Source organism: Pristiophorus japonicus, chromosome 24 (assembly GCF_044704955.1).
Source record: "Pristiophorus japonicus isolate sPriJap1 chromosome 24, sPriJap1.hap1, whole genome shotgun sequence".
In the NCBI taxonomy this organism is placed as follows: Eukaryota; Metazoa; Chordata; class Chondrichthyes; family Pristiophoridae; genus Pristiophorus; species Pristiophorus japonicus.
Window position 1 is genome coordinate 19,231,969 of NC_092000.1, and position 23,199 is coordinate 19,255,167.

Sequence of the window (23,199 nt, forward strand, 5' to 3'; positions counted from 1 at the left end):
CTGAGCATCCACAGTCCTCTGGTGCAGAGAATTCCAAAGATTCACAACCCTCTGAGTGAAGAAATTCCTCCTCATCTCAGTCTTAAATGGCCGACCCCTTTGTCCTGAGACTGTGACCCCTGGTTCTAGACACTCCAACCAGGAGGAAACAACCTCTCAGCATCTACCCTGTCAATCCCCCTCAGAATCTTGCATGTTTCAATAAGATCACCTCTCATTCTTCTAAACTCCCGCAAATGTCGGCCCAATCTACTCAAATCTCTCTGCACTCGAGCGTTAGTGATAGAGTGTGTGGTCAAGTCCAAGGAATGAAACCACAACTTTCTGACTCAGAGGCTAGAGTATTGCTGACTGATCCGAAGATCATACTGAGGTACTCTGTTCCAGCTCCGAGAAATGCCTGAGGACATCCCAAAGCACTTTCCAACCAATGAAGTACTTTTGGAGTGTAGTCACTGTTGTAATGTGGGAAACACAGCAGCCAATTTGCGCACAGCAAGCTCCCATAGACAGCAATGAGATAATGTGACCAGATCATTTGTTTTTTTTAAAGTAGCGTTGGGTGAGTTGTAAATATTGGCCAGGACACCAGGGGATAAACTCCCCTGCTCTTCTTCGAAATAATGCCATGGGATCTTCTACATCCACCTGAAACATAATGCCCCATTTCATAGGCAGTGTGGCACTCCCTCAGTACTGCACTGGAGTGTCAGCCTAGATTTATGTGCTCAAGTCTCTGGAGTGGGACTTGAACCCACAACCTTCTGATCTCTGGGTCGTGGGTGCTACCCACTGAGCTAAGGCAGACACATTCTCCTCAGGTGGGGCAGGAATCGGTTCCAATGAATCTAAACTCACCAGTCTTGATGGCAGCATGCCCATGCTTGTTGATTCGGTCGATAAGGTTGTCTTCGTCATTCTGCCAAAGCATCTCCGATACTCTTTCCTCACCTTCGCACAGGACCAATGGTAGAACAAAAAGGGGAAAATTAAAAATTCAAGGTGACTTTGTTCTCATTTAAGCTAAAAAGTAATTGCCACACCTCACCGTGTCGATTTACGAGGGCTTTACGGTGTGCAGTACCTGCTCGTTCAAAACACAGAGGATGATGAAGATGAAGGTGCCCTGGAAGCTGTTGACGATGGTGAATAAGTAGGCCATCACTATGGTTCCTTCCCCAAAGTGGAATAAGCCGAGAATCCAGGTACAGCCCAGGACAAAGACCTGTGCGATGGCTTTAAACGTCAACATCCTATACAAGACAAACATTGTTTAACTACGATTTTAAGACGGTAGTTTGCCAATTCTTTATTCCAGATTAGTCTGCTCCTTCATTTCCTCTCATATCTCTCCTCTCCTGGAGGCATTGAGTCAGTTGCTAGGGCAACAGTTCCATGTGAGTCAGCCTTTTTACTGAACTTTGCCCAAAGTAGTGCAGTACAGATTATTTCACCAAGTTCTCACCAAGAAAGTAGTTCGGAGAAAATAATAGCAACATGGAATTCCGTCTCTCCTCCAATCCACAGGCTCTTAGTGCACAAGACCTAATCACATGTTCTATTCTGCTCTTTCTAACTCTAGTGGTGCCCTGTACGTTGGCCGTCAGAGAGCTAGATGGTTCCCCAACAGAGTCAACCTGAGAAATTTAATTTCTTCCTAATAGAGTTTGGACAAAATTAATGCTCTGGCCGTTTAGAAAAAAACAAAGTTCTCAGGATGTAGACATCGTTGGCAAGGCCGGCATTTATTGCCCATCCCAAGTTGAGAAGGTGAGCCTTCTTCTTGAACCGATGCAGTCCGTGTGGTGAAGGTGCTCCCACAGCGCTGTGAGGTGGGGAGTTCCAGGATTTTGACCCTGGCTAGTTGACCCGGACATTAATTGAACCTTATGGTGATGGTGATTGTCCAAGCTTATATTGGGGTGAAGGCACAAGTCAGGAGTGTGATGGAATACTCTCCACTTGCCTGGATGAGAGCAGCTCCAACAACACTCAAGAAGCTCGACACCATCCAGGACAAAGCAGCCCACATGATCGGCCCCCCCATCCACCACCTTCAACATTCACTCCCTCCACCACCGGCGCACCGTGGCTGCAGTGTGCACCATCTACAAGATGCACTGCAGCAACTCGCCAAGGCTTCTTCAGCAGCACCTCCCAAACCCACGACCTCTACCACCTAGAAGGACAAGGGCAGCAGGCGCATGGGAACACCACCACCTCCACGTTCCCCTCCAAGTCACACACCATCCTGACTTGGAAATATATCGGCCGTTCCTTCATCGTCGCTGGGTCAAAATCCTGGAACTCCCTCCTTAACAGCACTGTGGGAGCACCTTCACCACACGGACTGCAGCGCCACCTTCTCAAGGGCAATTAGGGATGGGCAATAAATGCTGGCCTTGCCAGTGACGCCCACAGCCCAGGAACGAATGAAGAGGAAGGTACCATGTGGCAACTGGCACCAATGGAGCCAGCCCTTGCTAGGTTCCAGTGTCCACGGGGAGGGGAGGAAGTTTGTGGAGGAAATAAAGTGCAGGTAAAACTTAGTTATACTAAACATTACGAGACAACTTTTCTGACTGACCTTGTGTCTTTGACCTTCGACACTTTGGAGTTCAGGCTGGAGAGCTGTTTCCGCAGGATCCAGAGTATGGAGGTCAGGAGGGCTGTGTTGACCTGTGAATTTATCAGCAATTTTCATCAGAACAAAGAACAGTATTTAGCCGTAGCCGGCAGTATTGTATTCTTTGTGATACATTAGGATTTGCCATTGGCAAAAAGAAAGACTTGCATTTATATAGCGCCTTTCACGACCAGATGTCTCAAAGCGTTTACAGCCAATGAAGTGTAGTCACTGTTATAATGTGGGAAACACGGCAGCCAATATGCACACAGCAAGCTCCCACAAACAGCAATGTGATAATGACCAGGTAACCTGTTTTTGTTATGTTGATTGATGGATGAATATTAAACAGGACACCAGGGATAACTCACCTGCTCTTCTTCAAAATAGTGCCAAGGGATCTTTTCCATCCACCTGAGAGGGGCAGACAGGGCCTTGTTTTAATGTTGTATCTGACAGACAGCACCTCCGACAGTGCAGCACTCTACTGGAGTGTCAGCCTAGATTTATGTGCTCAACTCCCTGGAGTGGGACTTGAACCCACAACTTTCAAAGCCAGATGGCGAGTGTGCTGCCCACTGAGCCACAGCTGACACTATTTGACAAGGGCACGTTTTAAATGGAGGCACTCGCAAGTATTTGGACCCAGTTTACCGTTCGACACTGCAAGCTCTCCAGCATTTACTTGGTGTGGGCAAGTCTTTCCTCACAAGGAGGGAGGTCCATTTGCACAAATGCTACTCGCTTCAGAGTAATGTTAGCAAAAAATTCAAGGGCATCGAGTTATCAAGTGGGACAAGTGAGCCAATGAAAGAATAGCTACCAGAATGATGAATGAAACAGGGCCCATGAAACTCCAGATAAATCCTCTCTCTAACTGCAGCCAGCAGCTGTGAACAAAGAGAAAAGTTACACTCAGACACGTCTATCCCATTATAAGAAAGATTTGCATTTATATGGCACCTTTCACAACCACCGGAAATCCCAAAATGCTTTACAGCCATTTCAGTACTTTTGGAGTAGTAGTCACTGTTGAAATGTGGGAAATGCGGCAGCCATTTTGCGCACAGCAAGCTCCCACAAACAGCATAGAAACATAGAAAATAGGTGCAGGAGTAGGCCATTCGGCCCTTCGAGCCTGCACCACCATTCAATAAGATCATGGCTGATCATTCCCTCAGTACCCCTTTCCTGCTTTCTCTGCATACCCCTTGATCCCCTTAACCGTAAGGGTCATATCTAACTCCCTCTTGAATATATCCAATGAACTGGCATCAACAACTCTCTGCGGTAGGGAATTCCACAGGTTAACAACTCTCTGAGTGAAGAAGTTTCTCCTCATCTCAGTCCTAAATGGCTTACCCCTTATTCTTAGACTGTGACCCCTGGTTCTGAACTTCCCCAACATCGGGAACATTCTTCCGGCATCTAACCTGTCCAGTCCCGTCAGAATCTTATATGTTTCTCTGAGTTAATGACCAGATAATCCGTTTTTGTTGTGTTGAATGAGAGATAAATATTGGCCTCAGGAATAACTCCCCTGCTCTTCTTCAAAATACTACAATAGGATCTTTTACGTCCAACTGAAAGGGCAGAAGGGGGCCGCGGGTTTAGTTTCTCAGCCAAAGGACAGCACCTCTGACAGTGCGGCGCTCCCTCAGCACTGCACTAGGAGTGTCAGCCTAGATTTATGTGCTCAGCTCCCTGGAGTGGAACTTGAACCCACAATCTCCTACCTTCAGAAGCAAGTGTGCTGCCCACTGAGCCACGTGTAACACTGAGTCCAATAGTGGACTGTGTGAGCCCACACTTTAATAGCTGTGAGCTACGTGCTTGAGCGAGGAAATGACTTCACCGAAAGTGCACTGGTGAATCAGTTGAAGAAAGAGCACAGGTTTCCCTGCTGATCAGCATCGCCTGCCCGACACAGTTCCCTATTTCGCACAAACACAAATGCAAATCGAACAGAATATAAGTCTGACCAAAAGATGTACTGGGACTGAACCGCAGGGCCGCCCGCACCTGACGGCCCCAGACTGAAGGCTGACACTTGCATAAGAACATAAGAAATAGGAACAGGAGTAGGCCATACGGCCCCTCGGGCCTGCTCTGCCATTCAATACGATCATGGCTGATCTAATCATGGACTCAGGTCCACTTCCCCGCCCGCTTGTGTACAAGCAGTGAGCTGAGAGACCGAGAGACACAAAAATTGTCAGCAAAATGCAGCCCGCTTACTGGGCAAAGCTCCTCAGTAAGTCGAAATCAAAACACTGCGGATGCTGGAATCTGAAATAAAAACAGAAAACGCTGGAAATCTCAGCGGGTCAGGCAGCTTCTGTGGAGAGAGAAACAAAGAAGTTAATGTTTCACGTCGATGGCCCTTCATCAGATCCGGCAACAGTTCGAAATGGAACAGACTCTTAAGGAAGTGCAAGGGGCCCTGAAAGGGAGGAGGCATAGAAACATAGAAACATAGAAATTTACCGCGCAGAAGGAGGCCATTTCGGCCCATCGTGTCCGCGCCGGCCGACAAAGAGCCGCTCGGCCCTCGGTCAGCAGCCCTGAAGGTTACATATAAACCGAAGGACAAAAAGGGGATGGTAATGGGACAAGTTAAGAAACAAAAGATGAATCTTTTAGTGATGTATTTTAGTGATGTTGGTTGAAGAATAAATGCTGGCCAGAACATCATAGGCAGTCCCTCGGAATCGAGCAAGACTTGCTTCCACTCCCAAAGTGAGTTCTCTGTTGGCTGAACAGTTCGATACGAGAGCCACAGACCCTGTTACAGGTGGAACAGACATTCGTCGAAGGAAGGGGTGGGAGGGGGCTGGTTTGCCGTGCGCTCCTTCCGCTGCCTGCGCCTGACCTCTTCACGCTCTCGGCGTTGAGACTCGAAGAGCTCAACGCCTTCCCGGACGCACTTTCTCCACCTCGGGCGGTCTTCGGCCAGGGTCTCCCAGCTGTCAGCGGTGATGTCGCACTTTACCAGGGAGGCTTTGAAGGTGTCCTTATAACGTTTCCACTGCCCACCTTTGGCTCGTTTACCATGAAGGAGCTCCGCATAGAGCATTTGCTTCGGGAGTCTCGTTTCTGGCATGAGAACTAAGTGGCCTGCCCAGCGAAGCTGATCGAGTGCGGTCAGTGCTTCAATACTGGGGATGTTAGCCTGGACAAGGACACTGATGTTGGTGCGCCTGTCCTCCCAGGGGATTTGCAGGATCTTGAGGAGACATCGTTGGTGATATATCTCCAGCGACTTGAGTTGCCTTCTTTAAATCGTCCACGTCTCTGAGACATACAGGAGGGCGGGTATTACTACAGTCCTGTAGACCATGAGCTTGGTGGTAGATTTGAGGGCCTGGTCTTCAAACACTCTTTTCCTCAGACAAACATCAGGGAGAACGCCCCTGTTTTTGAAAATAGTGCCATGGGATCTTTTACATCCTCCTGAGGGGGCAGGAAGGGGGCTTCGGCTTAACGTCTCATCTGAAAGACGGCACCTCCGACAGTGCAGCACTGGGACTGTCAGCCTTGTTTTACACGTTCAAGTCTCTGGAGTAAAATTTGAACTCGGAACCTTCTGACTCAAAGTCGAGAATACTACCCCTGAGCCAAGGAATAACAGGAAAGGCCATGCACGGTGCCAGTGTTTAATGCAGACATTTTATACAGAGCTCCCCATGCAAGGGTTTCCATTCCAGAGATGAACGAGTGCTGCTCACAGCCCACCCACCATCCCCATTAATTGTGTGGAGCTCACTCGATTGTATCAATTGCTGAATTTGCTTATAGAAATGTAGAAACATAGAAATTTACCGCGCAGAAGGAGGCCATTTCAGCCCATCGTGTCCGCGCTGGCCGACAAAGAGCCGCACGGCCCTCGGTCAGCAGCCCTGAAGGTTACATATAGACCTATGAACAATGGCGGAAAGGTAAAGAGCACCCAGCCCAACCAGTCCGCCCCACACACCTGCGACACTCCTCACACTGAAACATTCTACACTCCACCCCAACCGGAGCCATGTGATCTCCTGGGAAAACCAGATAAAAACCCAGACCAATTCGGGGGGAAAAATCTGGGAAAATTCCTCTCCGACTCATCGAGGCAGTCTAGGAGATCACCCTGGCCGTATTCGATTCCCTGCAGTACTTACCATCATATCTGCGCCGGCCAACTAGAGGTTATCCAGACTAATCCTCATCTTGAAGGAGGTGAAAGACCTCAGTTACATGAGGGACTCGAGAAGCTGGACTTGTTCTCCTTTAAGCAGGGAAGGTTAAGGAGATTTGATTGGGGTGGGGGGTTAAATTCTTGAGGGGGTTTGATGGCGTAATTAAGGAGAAACTGCTTCCAATGGCCGAAGATTTGTTCACCAGAGGACACGGATTGAAGATATTTGGAAAAAGAACAAGAAACAAGAAGAAGAGCAATTCAGCAGTGAGTTAGGATCTGGAACACACTGCCTGAAAGGGCGCTGGAAGCAGATCTCATAACTTTCAAAAGGAAATTGGATACATTTTTGAAAGGATAAAACTTGCAGGACATTTGGGAAAGAGAGCAGGGGAGTGGGACTAATTGAGGAGCTCTTTCAAAGAGCAGGAACAGGCATGATGGGCCGAATGGCCCTTCCTTCTGTGCTGTGTGATTCTATGAGAGGACAGCCCAGAGCACCAGAGCCAACGATCTGTGGCGAGTGGTGGCGGTCCCATCGAGCCTCTGCCCTCTCGCCCTCTGTGAAGGGAGAAGGGTTTCGAAACCTTGGAGAGGGAGGCCGGAATCTGGCCTGGAAGGAGCCCGCATGGCAGCTGAAGGTTGACGAATTTCTGGTCGTCGCCCCTATTCCGTCCCACAATAACCGCCGGCAATGTGAAGCCCTCATGTCCTTCCATCTGCTTCGAATTGCAGGTGAAGTCTGGTCGGGAAACCCTCGTAACCGCTCTTCCTGTTGCTCTCCTCCAGATGGGCTTGAGGGAGTACTCAGAGGCTCCACAAGATGCTGGCCGTAGCAGTACTAGAACTGCACACCACTCACACGATCCCTTACTAACACTGGATTTTCGGCTTTGATGATTTCGGGGCAGTAATGGCGGCAGGCGGTAACGTTAGTGCCTGGGCGCAGTTTGCGTCTGATCGAGAATTTAAACAGGCTGCATTTAGACAGGTTGAGAAAACACAGACTCCCATGTCTACGTGCAGTTCAGCATGTTGCATTAAATCATCAATCAACTTGACATTTTAGGATCTTGGGTAGTGAGCCAATTAAAAGGTTAAAAGACTATTAATTAAGCCAATAAGGTCAAAGAAGGCGAGTTCTTTTCTGTAAATTGAACCCGGTATAAATACAGCCATTTTGGCCATGTGATATCAGAAGGACAAAGACCTGGCTTAAAGCCAAGAGCTTGTTACTGCAGCCAAAATAAAGTGACATTAAAACTACAATTGGAGTTCGTATTTCATTGGAACTCAGTCAGCAAAATTGGGCAGCTGGGCCCTGAGTCAGGTGGAGCAGTGCTAAGGGAGGCGGTGTACACCTCTCTTTGGGGATTCGCATGGGAAAATCCCAAGCTAAAGAGCTGGGCCGGGAGCGCTCCCAGAGACGCCTTGGGAGAAAAAAAAACCTTAAAAAAACGCCAGAAAAATATTCTCAAAACATTGCCCACCCCACCACAACACAAATCGCAAAAAAAAAGAAAAAACAATCACACTTACTTTAGGGGTCCATTACTCACCTCTCCGCTGTCGGTATAGGTTCCCCGCCCGATTTCCCAGGCGGTCGCTGCGGCGGTCGCTGTGGGGCGGACGGTTCGGGCGGGAGTCAAAACTCGCGCCGGTTTCGCAACCGGCGATACACACACCGGGAGCAGCTCTTCCGGGCGGTGCTGCTCCCTGCCACCGCTAAACCGGCCCCGAGGATGGCCGTGGGGCGCTGGAGGCTGACTGCCCGCCCAGAACACCTCACCGCTGCTCCGGGGGCAAGAATCTGTCCCTGTCACTAGCTCAGAGACATTCACCCTGGGCTGTTAAGAGTCAGAGGCGAGTGAACTGGGCGATGCAGAGATCAGGAATGAACAGGGACAGCTACTGCTGGACCAGAGTGATGTCATCAAGGTCCAGGTTGCTGATTGGAGCATGGGCAGATTGGAGCAGGAGCGGCGAGGTCGGGGCGAAGGAGCGGCGCGAGACTCTGGAGGGACGTGATCGGGGCCCAGGGGAGGCGTGAGTTCGGGGCCAGGGGCCCAGAGGCAGCACGGGCCAGCCCACACTGCGATATGTGTGCACACTAGGTCCGTGCAGCAGAGCTGGTCTCCAGTCGTCTTGGGTAATCCTTGCCACTGGACCAAGACCTAGCTCTGTCAAGCCCGTGTGGTGGCTGGTGTGCAACGGCCACCCCACGGTAAAAATATCCACGCACAGGCATCTTCCACCCTTCAGGATGTAGTTCGGGTCCTTCATTGAAACACCTGTGAACTCGTCCTTTTTTGGCATGGAAGCAAGTCAGCCTCGTTGTGAGGGACCGCCAATGATAATGATTAGGAGGAGGATGTTGCGAGCTGGACCTTATGTTGCCCTTCGGCTGAAGACGCTGGGGGTTTGTATCCATTACAGGGTTCTGCTTTTAAAAGGACGATGCTGGTACAGCATCGGCTGTGGCTCAGTGGGGTATCACTCTCACTGCTGAGTCAGAAGGTCATGGGCTCAAGTCCCACTCCACAGACTTGAGCATAAAATCTAGGCTGACACTGTCGGTGCAGTGCTGAGGGAGTGCTGCACTGTTTGCAGTGCCGACGTTTGGATGAGACATTAAACTGAGGGCCCGTCTGCTCTCTAATGGACGTAAAATATTCCACGGCACTGTTTGAAACATATAAGATTCTGAGGGGGCTGGACAGGGTAGATGCAGAGAGGATGTTTCCCCTCGTGGGGCAATCTAGAACTAGGGGGCATAGTTTCAGAATAAGACGGAGATGAGGAGGAATTTCTTCTCTCAGAGGGTCGTGTATCTTTGGAATTCCCTGCCCCAGAGAGCTGTGGAGGCTGAGTCGTTGAATATCTTCAAGGTGGAGATAGACAGATTTTTCAATTACAGGGGAGGCAAGGTGAATGTCACAAGTGAGAAATCGCTTTCGTTACCGTGACACCAATGCAATGCATGAATGTGATGAAAGACACCTGCAACAGGCAATTACATTTCACATGAGGCTTTTTAGGAACAGGAGGAGGCCGTTGAGCCCCTCGAGCCTGTTCCTCCATTCAATGAGATCACGGCTGATCTGTTCCTCAACTCCATTTCGTCAGCTTAGCACCATTTCCCTCAATACCCATTGTGAAGTATGCACCTGTGAGCATGCTCACGGGTTTGTCGAGCTGTTGAGTTGGGAGTGGCTTAGCCAGTCACGTGATGTTCACAAGACTCAATAAAACCCCAGCCAGTTGGGTTTGGGGGATCCACGATGAGGCAGGTGGTTGTGAGCCCGGTGGATGAACTGGTAATGAGTAGTGTGATTGTTAAACCTTTGCTAATAAACCAACTAGTTCTTAATAGCAATGTGTTGCTGTGAATTCTTAAGCAAAGAACCCTTGAAGCAAATACATTACACACATCCCGAACGAAAATCTGTCGATCACAGCTTTGAAAGCTCCAATTATCCTCCAAGCATCCACAGCCTTTTGGGGGAGAGAGCTCCAGATTTACCCTCTGGAGCTTTCTGATTTCCCTCCTGAACGGCCTGGCTCTCATTTTGAGATTGTGCCCCATTGTTCTGGACCCCTCCCACCAGAGGAAATGGTTCCCCTGTAATCCAATCCTTCTATTAATTGAAGTACCTCAGTCAGATCACTCCGCAACCCTTGGAGATTAAGGCCAAGATACCATTCGCCATTTTGATTACTTTTATGTAATCATGCTCCGGCTTACAGCGATTTGTACACCTGGACACCTAAATCTCTTTTTGTAATGTATTTGTTTCCTGGGTTCTTTGCTGAAGAATTCATAGCGACACATTGCTATTAAGAACTAGTTGGTTAATTTACAACGGTTTAACAATCACACGACACATTCATCATCATCATTGGTAGTCCCTCGAAATCGAGGAAGACTTGCTTCCACTCTAAAAGTGAGTTCTCAGGTGACTGAACAGTCCAATACGGGAATTACAGTCTCTGTCACAGGTGGGACAGTGGTTGAAGGAAAAGGGTGGGTGGACTGGTTTGCCGCACGCTCTTTCTGCTGCCTGCGCTTGATTTCTGCACGCTCTCGCCGATGAGACTCGAGGTGCTCAGCGCCCTCCCGGATGCACTTCCTCCACTTAGGGCGGTCTTTGGTCAGGGACTCCCAGCTGCCAGTGAGGATGTTGTACTTTATCAGGGAGGCTTTGAAGGTGTCCTTGTAACGTTTCATCTGCCCATCTGCCATGCAGGAGTTCTGAGTAGAGCGCTTGCTTTGGGAGTCTTGTGTCCGGCATGCGAACAATGTGGTCCGGCCAACGGAGCTGGTCGAGTGTGGTCAGTGCTTCGATGCTGGGGATGTTGGCCTGATCGAGAACACTGACGTTGGTGCTTCTGTCCTCCTAGTGGATTTGCATTACCAGTTCATTCACTTGACTCACAACCACTTGTGTCATCGTGGATGACCTAGGCCTAACTGGCTAGGGCTTTATTGAGCCTTGTGAACATCATGTGACTGGCTAAGCCACTCACAATACAACAGCTCTACAAACTTCTGAGCATACATTACAGTTTCTTTAAAGGCTTCAATACTTTCTTAATTTTTTTGTCTTTCAATTAAAAGTATTTTTGAATTATATTATTTTTTAAAGCATTATCATATGTTCAAATTTTATGGTTGTGGCCTGGTCATGAGAAATTAGTGGGCTCTCACTTTCGCCTCCCGTTTTCCTGCCTTGAGGACACAGTGAAAGATCAGAATGCCCGTCGCAGGGATGGCACACTGCACGGGCATCCATGGTGCCCTCAACCCATACCCACTGGTAACAATGTCGGAAAGTGTGAGGTCATCCACCTTGGGGAAAAAAAACAGTAAAAGGGAATATTATTTGAATGGGGAGAAATTACAACATGCTGCGGTGCAGAGGGACCTGGGGGTCCTTTGAATCCCAAAAGGTTAGTTTGCAGGTGCAGCAGGTAATCAGGAAGGCAAATGGAATTTTGGCCTTCATTGCGAGAGGGATGGAGTACAAAAGCAGGGAGGTCCTGCTGCAACTGTATAAGGTATTGGTAAGGCCGCACCTGGAGTACTGCGTGCAGTTTTGGTCACCTTACTTAAGGAAGGATATACTAGCTTTGGAAGGGGTACAGAGACGATTCACTAGGCTGATTCCAGAAATGAGGGGGTTACCTTATGATGATAGATTGAGTAGACTGGGTCTTTACTCCTTGGAGTTCAGAAGGATGAGGGGTGATCTTATAGAAACATTTAAAATCATGAAAGGGAAAGACAAGATAGAGGCAGAGAGGTTGTTTCCATTGGTGGGGGAGACTAGAACTAGGGGGCACAGCCTCAAAATACGGAGGAGCCAATTTAAAACCGAGTTGAGAAAGAATTTCTTCTCCCAGAGGGTTGTTAATCTGTGGAATTCTCTGCCCAAGGAAGCAGTTGAGGCGAGCTCATTGAATGTTTTCAAGTCAAAGATAGATAGATTTTTAAGCAATAAGGGAATAAAGGGTTACGGGGAGAGGGCGGGTTAGTGGAACTGAGTCCACGACCAGATCAGCCATGATCTTGTTGAATGGCGGAGCAGGCTCGAGGGGCTAGATGGCCTACTCCTGTTCCTAATTCTTATGTTCTTATGTTCTAACAAACCTTCCTGTCCACAGAGGCAGGTGGGCTAATTCACTGCGTCCCTCACAATGCTTTCTCTGAGAGCTCTGCGTTATGTCAATTCTGGTCTCTTGCACATCCCTGATTGCCAATAACTTGCTATTGGCGGCCATGCTTTCGGCTGCCTCGGCACTAAACCTGGTGATTCCCTCCCTAAACCTCTCCGCCTCTTTCGACTCCTTAAAACCTGCCTCTTTGTTAACTGTTATATATGCATGCTTGATTATTGTGTGACGTCTGTAACACTGTTATGTAACACTGAATGTACCCTTACACTGTAAATATCTTACCTGTACACCAGAGGGTGCTGCTGCTGGAGACCTAAGGGTTACCTGCACACTGGAGGTAACCCAGTATAAAAAGGAACACACAGCTTGTTGTTAGCACTCAGGAGCTGCAAATAAAGGACTACAATCTACACAGTTTAAGTATCATACCCTGCCTCGTGGAGTCATTGCTAAAGGAGCCTACATACAGCACATTAACGTTCCTTTGAAGCACCTGGGGATGTTTTAACAACGGTAAATGCAAGTCTGTGGTTGTTACATCTCAGAACAGCTAAACAGGCCCAGTTGAAAATAAGATGACTAAAAAGCTCGATAAGCTTCAGCAAGGAGACGTTCTCAGAACTCAGTGAAAAGAAAAGCGATATGGTTGTTTGCAAAATTGCAGTGAGTGAATATCAGATCTCACCATGCGTGCAGACCCCTGATTCTGGTTATACAATCTAGAACACGGGTTGCACAAGCCTAACTTGTTCACAGGAAGCTAACCACAGCCAGAGAGATAGAGCGCAAGAGCTGGGCCACTAATCGACAAACAACTGGACCGGCGGCATAATTTGAACCTAGAATGGAACAAGCTATCGCCAAACAACACCACCACTCCCCGAATAACAAGGCATGGCAGAGCGAAGTGAAAATCACAATATGGTGTGAACCATCTAAAACGGTGGCCATTGATGAAATAGATAAGATGGACTTCATATATCTTGTAGTGATGATGATGATGAGTTGGTTGTTGTTATTTGAAGCTTATTTCCTTTTGAAGAAGGAGTTATACCATTACTGGTAAAATGTGGCAACCAATGTCAAGTGCAGGAAGTCCCTGTGACTGTAGTCACTACCTCAGTGGAGTTTGTATGATTGATAGCTGCCCATGGTTAGTTGAAAGTTGTTTAAGAAAAAAATAAAGCATTTATATGGCGCCTTTCACGACCACCGGACATCTCAAAGCGCTTTCCAGTCAATGAAGTACTTTAGGAAACGCGGCGACATCGGGGATGGGGAGACTGGGGGCAGGGAGAGCGGGGGTGGGGAGAGACCGGGGGTGGGGACAGTGGGGGTGGGGAGACTGGGGGTGGGGAGAGCGGGGGTGGGGAGAGCGGGGGTGGGGAGAGACCGGGGGTGGGGAGAGACCGGGGCTGGGGAGAGCGGGGGTGGGGAGACTGGGGGTGGGGAGAGCGGGGGTGGGGAGAGCGGGGGGTGGGGAGAGTGGGGGTGGGGAGACTGGGGGTGGGGAGAGCGGGGGTGGGGAGAGCGGGGGTGGGGAGAGACCGGGGGTGGGGAGAGTGGGGGTGGGGAGACTGGGGGTGGGGAGAGCGGGGGTGGGGAGACCGGGGGTGGGGAGAGTGGGGGTGGGGAGACTGGGGGTGGGGAGAGCGGGGGTGGGGAGAGCGGGGTTGGGGAGAGACCGGGGGTGGGGAGAGTGGGGGTGGGGAGACTGGGGGCGGGGAGAGCGGGGGTGGGGAGACCAGCGGGGGGAGACTGAGAGCGGGGAGAGCGGAGGTGGGGAGACCAGGGGGGGGAGACTGAGAGCGGGGAGAGCGGGGGTGGGGAGAGACCGGGCGTGGGGAGAGTGGGGGTGGGGAGAGCGGGGGTGGGGAGACTGGGGGTGGGGAGAGCGGGGGTGGGGAGACTGAGAGCAGAGAGAGCGGGGGTGGGGAGACCAGGGGGGGGAGACTGAGAGCGGGGTTGGGGAGAGACCGGGGGTGGGGAGACTGGGGGTGGGGAGAGCGGGGGTGGGGAGACCAGCGGGGGGAGACTGAGAGCGGGGAGAGCGGAGGTGGGGAGACCAGGGGGGGGAGACTGAGAGCGGGGAGAGCGGGGGTGGGGAGAGACCGGGCGTGGGGAGAGCGGGGGTGGGGAGACTGAGAGCAGAGAGAGCGGGGGTGGGGAGACCAGGGGGGGGAGACTGAGAGCGGGGTTGGGGAGAGACCGGGGGTGGGGAGACTGGGGGTGGGGAGAGCGGGGGTGGGGAGACCGGGGGGTGGGGAGACCGGGGGTGGGGAGACACCGGGGGGGTGGGGAGAGCGGGGGTGGGGAGACTGAGAGCGGGGAGAGTGGGGGTGGGGAGACTGACACCGGGGAGAGCGGGGGTGGGGAGATCGGGGGTGGGGAGACTGGGGGTGGGGAGAGCGGGGGTGGGGAGACTGGGGGTGGGGAGAGCGGGGGGGGTGGGGAGAGCGGGGGGTGGGGAGAGCGGGGGGGTGGGGAGAGTGGGGGGGTGAGGAGATCGGGAGGCGGGGAGACTGGGGGTGGGGAGAGCGGGGGTGGGGAGACTGAGAGCAGAGAGAGCGGGGGTGGGGAGACCAGGGCGGGGGGAGACTGAGACCGGGGAGAGCGGGGGTGGGGAGATCGGGGGTGGGGAGACTGGGGGTGGGGAGAGCGGGGGTGGAGAGACTAGGGGTGGGGAGAGCGGGGGTGGGGAGAGCGGGGGTGTGGGGAGAGCGGGGGGGTGGGGAGAGCGGGGGTGGAGAGACTGGGGGTGGGGAGAGCGGGGGTGGCGAGAGCGGAGGGGTGGGGAGATCGGGGGCGGGGAGACTGGGGGTGGGGAGAGCTGGGGGTGGGGAAACTGGGGGTGGGGAGACTGAGAGTGGGGAGAGCGGGCGGTGGGGAGATCGGGGGATGGGGAGACTGGGGGTGGGGAGCTGGGGTGGTGTGACTGTGGGGAGAGCGGGGGTGGGGAGAGCGGGGGTGGGGAGAGCGGGTGTGGGGAGGGCGGGGGGTTGAGGAGATCGGGAGGCGGGGAGACTGGGGGTGGGGAGAGCGGGGGTGGGGAGACCGGGGGTGGGGAGAGTGGGGGTGGGGAGGGCGGGGAGTGGGGAGAGCGGGGGTGGGGAGAGCGGGGGTGGGGAGACTGGGGGTGGGGAGCTGGGGTGGTGTGACTGTGGGGAGAGCGGGGGTGGGGAGAGCGGGGGTGGGGAGGGCGGGGAGTGGGGAGAGCGGGGGTGGGGAGACTGGGGGTGGGGAGACTGGGGGTGGGGAGACCGGGGGTGGGTAGACCGGGGACGGGAGGAACATTGATTCCACCAGTAACTAATAGTAACTCATTGAAATTGCACCGATAACAATAGTAATACCAGTAATACTCTGATTGTCCTCATAACCAACAGTAATATTGTAACTCGCCGATGGAAGTGCTGATGATAGTAATGCCCCATATCCTACCTATAATTGTAGTAATTGTAACCCTGAGGGGAGATTTAATTGAGGTGTATAAAGTTATGAGGGGCCTGGACAGAGTGGATAGGAAGGACCTTAATCCCGTAGCTGGGATGTCAATAACCAGGCGGCACATATTTAAAGTAATTGGTAGAAGGATGAGGGGGGAGTTGAGGAGCACTTGTTTTGCCCAGAGGGTGATGGGGTCTGGAACTCACTGCCCAAAACGATGGTGGTGGTGGAAATCCTCACCACATTTAAGAAGTACTTGGATAGGCACTTGAAGTAATGAGTAACGGTAGCATCGTAGTTATGTTGCTGGGCTCGTAATCCAGACACAGTTGTTCAAATCTTACCATGGCAGCTGGGGGAATTAAATTCCATCAAATAAATCTGGAATTAAAAAGAATTTGGCAATAATGGTGACCGTGAAAAATTGGATTGTCATTAAAAACCCATCTGGTTCACTAATGTTCTTAAGGGAAGGAAATTTGCTGCCCCTACCCGGTCTGGCCTCTATGTGGCTGACTCTGAAATGGCACAGCGAGTCACTCAGTTGTACCAAATCATTGCAACAAAGTCAGCACTATAGGAGCACCTTCACCACATGGACTGCAGCGGTTCAAGAAGGTGGCTCAAGAGTAATTAGGGATGGGCAATAAATGCTGGCTTTGCCAGCGATGCCCACATCCCATGAACCAATTTTTGACCAAGGTGGCCATTAACCGGTCCAGGTAGCGGGCGGCCGAGGGGGTCGTTCAGCCCGACTGCCTGCCTCTCTTCCGCGGTTACGTTCGCGCCAGGGTGTCCCTGGAGATGGAGCACGCGGTGTCCACCGGTACGCTCGCGGTCTTCCACGAGAGGTGGGCGCCGGAGGGACTGGAGTGCATCGTCACCCCCGGCAACCAAATTTTTAATTTGACCGTTTACGGTTCACAAAGTTCTATTTGTTAATTTGTCGATTCTAGTGCCCCTTTAATGAGGGGGCACTCGGCTTTATGGTTTAATTAAAATAGTTGTAGAGCTGTTGAGTTGGGAGTGGCTTAGCCAGTCACGTGATGTTCACAAGACTCAATAAAACCCCAGCCAGTTGGGTTCGGGGGATCCACGATGAGGCAGGTGGTTGTGAGCCTGGTGGATGAACTGGTAATGTGTAGTATGATTGTTAAACCTTTTGCTAACAAACCAACTAGTTCTTAATAGCAATGTGTTGCTATGAATTCTTAAGCAAAGAACCCATGAAGCAAATACATTACAGTCCTTAACTCAGTTCAGCACCAACATTTTTAAACCACTCCCTGGGCTCGGAATCAATAAAGGAGAGTTTTCACGGAATGATAAAAATTACAGCACAGGAGGAGGACATTCACACCCCCCCCCCCCAACCCTCCCTCCCCCCCTGCCCAGATCTTGCCACATTCCGTCTTTTCAAGTATTTATCTCCTTCCCTAATAAATGATGCTCTAGTCTCTGCCTCAGTAGTCACGCGGTGAAGCATTCCATGGTCGAATAGCCCTCAGCCCTCCCTTCTCTCTTGGTTCTTTCAGTATGACTTTTCCACCTCCGTTCCCCTCGTTTCCCATTTGCCCACCGGTAGAAACACACTTTCACTATTAAACCACGGTAAAGCCCCCAGGTTTCAATCACCTTCTCTCTCTCGAGTCCTCTGCCACGCCCCATCTTGCTGCTGCTGTTCCTTTGATCTCTGCTGGAAGTGCTCGGACCCACAGCCATCTCACACCTGACCTCCAGTCTCTCCCACTGCCTAATCCCTGATCCCCTGACTTCGACCCCACCTCTCTCCCCCACCCCACCGCCCCAATTGCTCAACCCCCCAGACTCCCTCTCCCCCTGAAACCTGATCCCATAACCCCCGACCCTCAGTCCTCATGTTTCTCTCTTCCCTGCCCAAATCCCAATACCCTGACCCCTCCCCCTCCCCCCTCCATCACCCATTTATCAGTCATCCGCTCTTTCCCCACCTCCCACCAGCCCAACTCACATGCTCTCCAGTCCTTGCTCACCACAAGTTAAGAAACAGCAGAGTAATACATTGCTTGCCAGCTGTTCTCTCGCCTCTGAATCAGAAGATTATGGATCAACCCTGCAGGGTTACAGATCCAGCGCTGGTAATTGGGATTAGACTAGATAACCTCTTGTTGGCCGGCGCAGATATAATGGTAAGTACTGCAGGGAATCGAGTACGGTCAGGGTGATCTCCTGGACTGGTTTCGATCGCCTGGATGGGTCGGAGAGGAATTTTCCCAGATTTTTTTCCCCCTAAATTGTCCTGGGTTTTTATCTGATTTTTGCCTCTCCCAGGAGATCACATGGCTCCGGTTGGGGTGGAGTGTAGAATGTTTCAGTGTGAGGGGTGTCGCAGTTGTGTGGGGCGGGTGCTCTTTGCCTTTCCATCATTGTTCATTGTTCATCGGTTTATATGTAACCTTCAGGGCTGCTGACCGAGGGCCGTGCGGCTCTTTGTCGGCCGGCGCGGACACGATGGGCTGAAATGGCCTCCTTCTGCGCTGTAAATTTCTATGTTTCTATGTTTCTAAGTCCAACTCCTGGCACTTGAGCACAAAATCTGGGTTGACACTGAGGGAGCGCTGCTCTGTCTTTTGGATGAGACGTTAAACCAAGGCCCCGTCTGTCCTCTCAGGCAGACGTAAACGATCTCATGGCCACTATTTTGAAAAAGAGCAGGAGGAGTTATCCCCGGTGTCCTGGGCCAACGATCGTCTCCTCAACCAACATCACTTAAAAAAAAACAGATTACTGGGTTGTCGTCACGGTGCGGTTGGTGAGATCTTGCTGTGCGCACATTGGCTGCTGCGTTTCCCACAATGCAACAGCGAACACTCCCCGGAGGTACCTCAGATGTCCTTATCGTGAAAGGTGGGTCTCTCTACACATTCTCCCATTTGCTGAGAGCAATGTCAAGTGGATCACTACTGACATTGCAAGTGTCCATGTCTCCGCCAGATCCTACAAACCCCCTGGGAGGACAGACTCACCAACATTAGCGTCCTCGACCAGGTCAACATCCCCAGCATCGAAGCACTGACCACACTTGATCAGCTCCGCCGGGCGGGTCAATTTATTCACATGCCAGACACGAGACACCCAAAGTAAGAGCTCTACTTGGAAATCGTCCATGGCAAACGAGCCCAAGGTGGGCCAGAGGAAACGTTACAAGGACACCCTCAAAGTCTCCCTGATAAAGTGCAACATCCCCACTGACACCTGGGAGTCCCTGGCCATAGACCGCCCGAGGTGGAGGAAGAGCATCCGGGAGGGCGCAGAGAACATGCAGAAATCAAGCACAGGCAGCGGAAGGAGCGTGCGGCAAACCAGTCCCACCCTCCCTTACCCTCAACCACTATCTGTCCCACCTGTGACAGAGACTGTAATTCCCATATTGGACGGTTCAGTCACAGGAGAACTCACTTTTGGAGTGGAAGCAAGTCTTCCTGGATTCCGAGGGACTGCCTGTGATGATGAGGAATCGGAGCGAGAACATGACACGAGGCAGTAAGACCGGACTACTCACTGTTGCAACGTCCCGAAGCCACTGGGGTTGACGGCAGCGGAAATGGCCACCACTACAGCGGGTAACGCGTAACCGAGCATGTAGAGGTGCGCGGCTGTGCTGGTGGTGCTCCGAGACCCTTTCACTTGCCGCAGGTCCCGCACCATGAGGAAAAGGTGCAGTCCTTCCAGAAACATCCAGGCAAACGCCGCCAGAAAGAAGTAATGTAGCAGTCCCGCTATCACCGCGCACACAACCTGGAAGGAAGAAAGTCCATTCCAAATGTCAACTGGTTTCTGTTGTCTTGAATGATTCCATCTCTGTGGCGTTTACGTTAAACGGTAACATTAAACATACAACTTGTATTTATATAGCGCCTTTCCCGTCGTAAAACATCCCAAGGCGCTTCACAGGAGTGTTGTAAGACAAAATATTTGACACTGAGCCACACAAGGGGAAATTAGCGCAGGTGACCAAAAGCTTGGTCAAAGAGGTAGGTTTTAAGGAATGACTTAAAGGAGGAAAGAGAGGTAGAGAGGTGGCGAGGTTTAGGGAGGGAGTTCCAGAGTTTAGGGCCGAGGCAACAGAAGGCAGGGCCACCAATAGTTGAGCGATTATAATAAGCTAAGAAACAAAAGATGAATCTAGATAGGGTGTAAATGGCAGAAACATGGCAGAATTTGTTTTTTTAACTTGTCCCAGTACCATCTCCTTTGCCTCACACCCTCATCCCTTTTGTCTCTCTAATCTCTCCTGCCTTCCCCCCTATCGCAGACCTTCCCTTTTGTTCTTTCCTCCCCCTCCTTTGCCTCTACACTTGTTTAAAAACCTGTTACATCTCTCGCTTTTTCCAGTTCTGACGAAGGGTCATCCACCTGAAATGTTACCTCTGTTTCTCTCTCCACAGATGCTGCCTGACCCGCTGAGATTTCTAGCATTTCTTATTTTCATTTCAGATTCCAGCATCCGCAGTATTTTGCTTTTGCATTTATATAGCTCCTTTAACCTAGTGAAACATCCCAAGGTGCTTCACAGGAGTGTTATCAGACAAGCTTTGACACTGAGTCACAGAAGGAGAAATTAGGGCAGGTGAAAGGTAAGTGATTCATGCACAGTACTTGTGTATGAAACACAAAAGGATAGTATGCAGGTACAGCAAGTGATCAGGAAGACCAATGGTATCTTGGCCTTTATTGCAAAGGGGATGGAGTATAAAAGCAGGGAAGTCTTGCTACAATTATACAGGGTATTGGTGAGGCCACACCTGGAATACTGCGTGCAGTTTTGGTTTCCATATTTACGAAAGGATATACTTGCTTTGGAGGCAGTTCAGAGAAGGTTCACAAGGTTGATTCCGGAGATGAGGGGGTTGACTTATGAGGAAAAGTTGAGTAGGTTGGGCCTCTACTCATTGGCATTCAGAAGAATGAGAGGTGATCTTATCGAAACATATGAGATTATGAGGGGGCTCGACAAGGTGGATGCAGAGAGGATGTTTCCACTGATAGGGGGAGACTAGAACTAGAGGGCATGATCTTAGAATAAGGGGCCGCCCATTTAAAACTGAGATGAGGAGAAATTTCTTCTCTCAGAGGGTTGTAAATCTGTGGAATTCCCTGCCTCAGAGAGCTGGGGAAGCTGGGATATTGAATAAATTTAAGACAGAAATAGACAGTTTCTTAAACGATAAGGGAATAAGGGGTTATGGGGAGCGGGCGGGGAAACGGACATGAGTCCATGATCAGATCAGCCATGATCGTATTGAATGGCAGAGCAGGCTCGAGGGGCCGTATGGCCTAATCTTGCTCCTATTTCTTATGTTCTTTTGTTAAGGTACACCTTAAAAGCAGGAGAGAGCGGGAGAGAGGCGGAGAGGTTTAGGAAGGGAATTCCAGAGCTTGGGGCCTGGATAGCTGAAGGCACGGCCACCACTGGTGATACGCTACTTTAAAGACAAAATGCTATATTCCTCAACCCCTTGACTATGGATAGAATGTTACACCGATATCCATACAACTAACTCCTCAGAATACCGACAGGGTCAAACCTGTCAGAGCAGCTCTGCCAGCAGCGGTAAGTATGAAGTCCCGCAAAAAAGTAAGTTAAAGTTTTTATTTTTCAATTCTTTTTCAGCGATTCGCTAGCTAAGGGTTTTGTAAATGTTATTTGAATGGCTTTTGCAATTTTTTCCCCTCTCTCTCAAGGCCTCTCTCGCAGCGCTCCCGGCCCCGGACTAAATTTGGCAAAACTCACGATTTTGTGCCGCGAATCCTCGTGCACCGGCCCCCTCCCCGCCCCCCGCTCTTACCGCAGACATAAAACCCGAAAATTAGGCTTAAAAACGGCGCGTGGATTTTTTTTTAACGTGTGGTGACCGTTGCACACCAGCCACCACACGGGCTTGACAGAGCTAGGTCTTGGTCCAGTGGCAAGGGTTAACCAGGACGACTGGAAACCAGCTCTGCTGCACGGACCTAGTGTGCACACATGTCGCAGTATGGGCTGGGCCCGTGCTGCCCCTGGGCCTTCGGCTCTTCTGGGCCCCGTACCCCCATTCACCTGCGATGTTCCAGGGCCCGGCGCCCGAGCTCTATTTATAGCCCCGACCTGTGGTGGTGTTCTCACACAGATCAATACATTACAACAATGACAGCTCTCCAAAAGAGAAAGCTACGGCTGACACTCGATGTCTAAAGCGATTATCGGATCTCTGCTCAGTGTAGGGCCTGATATGCGCTTGTTGTTGTAAATGTCCTTCCCTTCCCCCCCCGCTCCCCCCACCCCTCCCCCCACCCGGTCATGTCTGCATCTTGTTCTTCGAAGCCCCAATTTTAATGCAGTGAGTGAATGTGGGGTTGGTGAGGTGAGCTCCAGGCTCTCCCCGGCTGGCCATCAGGAGGCCCGTTTTATTTTAACTCCTGGCCTCATTTAAATACACCAGGCCCGACTCCATTGGTGAGGCCACACCTGGAGTACTGCGTGCAGTTTTGGTCTCCTTATTTAAGGAGGGATATACTTGCGTTGGAGGCAGTTCCGAGAGGGTTGATGGGGTTGTTTCCTGAGATGAAGGGATTGTCTTATGAAGAAAGGTTGAGCAGCTTGGGCCTGTACTCATTGGCGTTTAGAAGACTAAGAGGTCACCTTATTGAAATGTGTAAGATTCTGAGGGGGTTTGACAGGGTAGATGCAGAGAGGATGTTTCCCCTCGTGGGGTAATCTGGAACTAGGGGGCATAGTCTCAGAATAAAGGGCCGCCCATTTAAAATGGGGATGAGGAGGAATTTCTTCTCTCAGAGGGTTGTGAATCTTTGGAATTCTCGACAGTTCCAGAAAGTCACAAGCCCAGACAGAAATGTACTCAGAACTCTGTGTGCACACAACATTGACCTTAGGGTGCCAGCAAACCCACTCAGCCATTGGCCGAGCAGTCTGGCAAGACAGAAGCAGTGGAGGGGCAGAGAGAGGTGATGGAGAATTAGGACTGGGTGTCATCGGCATACACGTGGAACTTGACATTGTGCTTTTTGGCTTTGCTTATCTCTCTCTCTGTGTCACCCAGCTCACTGATCAATAGCTGACCGACTGTTGGTGTTTCCCATGGCAACTGGTAATTATCCCGCCATTCACACCCTATCATCTTTTTCTAACTTGTGCCATTACCATCTCAATTCGGCCCATCATCCCCTTTGTCTCTCTAATCTCTCCTGCCTTCCACCCTGTCACAGACCTTCCCTCTTGATCGTTCCTCCCCTC

The 23,199-nt window shown here is 51.0% G+C and overlaps 1 protein-coding gene across 1 annotated transcript in view; it reads right to left on the reverse strand.

The window, feature by feature from the left end:
• LOC139237772 (adhesion G protein-coupled receptor E1-like) overlaps nt 1-23,199 on the reverse strand; it is a 74,649-nt gene that overhangs the window by 6,375 nt on the left and 45,075 nt on the right. The window contains exons 11-15 of the mRNA XM_070866957.1: nt 19,468-19,703; nt 3,450-3,516; nt 2,588-2,679; nt 1,085-1,253; nt 859-951 (exon numbers count right to left, since the gene is read on the reverse strand). Of these exons, the coding sequence (XP_070723058.1) occupies nt 859-951; nt 1,085-1,253; nt 2,588-2,679; nt 3,450-3,516; nt 19,468-19,703 (657 nt within the window). The remainder of the gene's footprint in view (nt 1-858; nt 952-1,084; nt 1,254-2,587; nt 2,680-3,449; nt 3,517-19,467; nt 19,704-23,199) is intronic.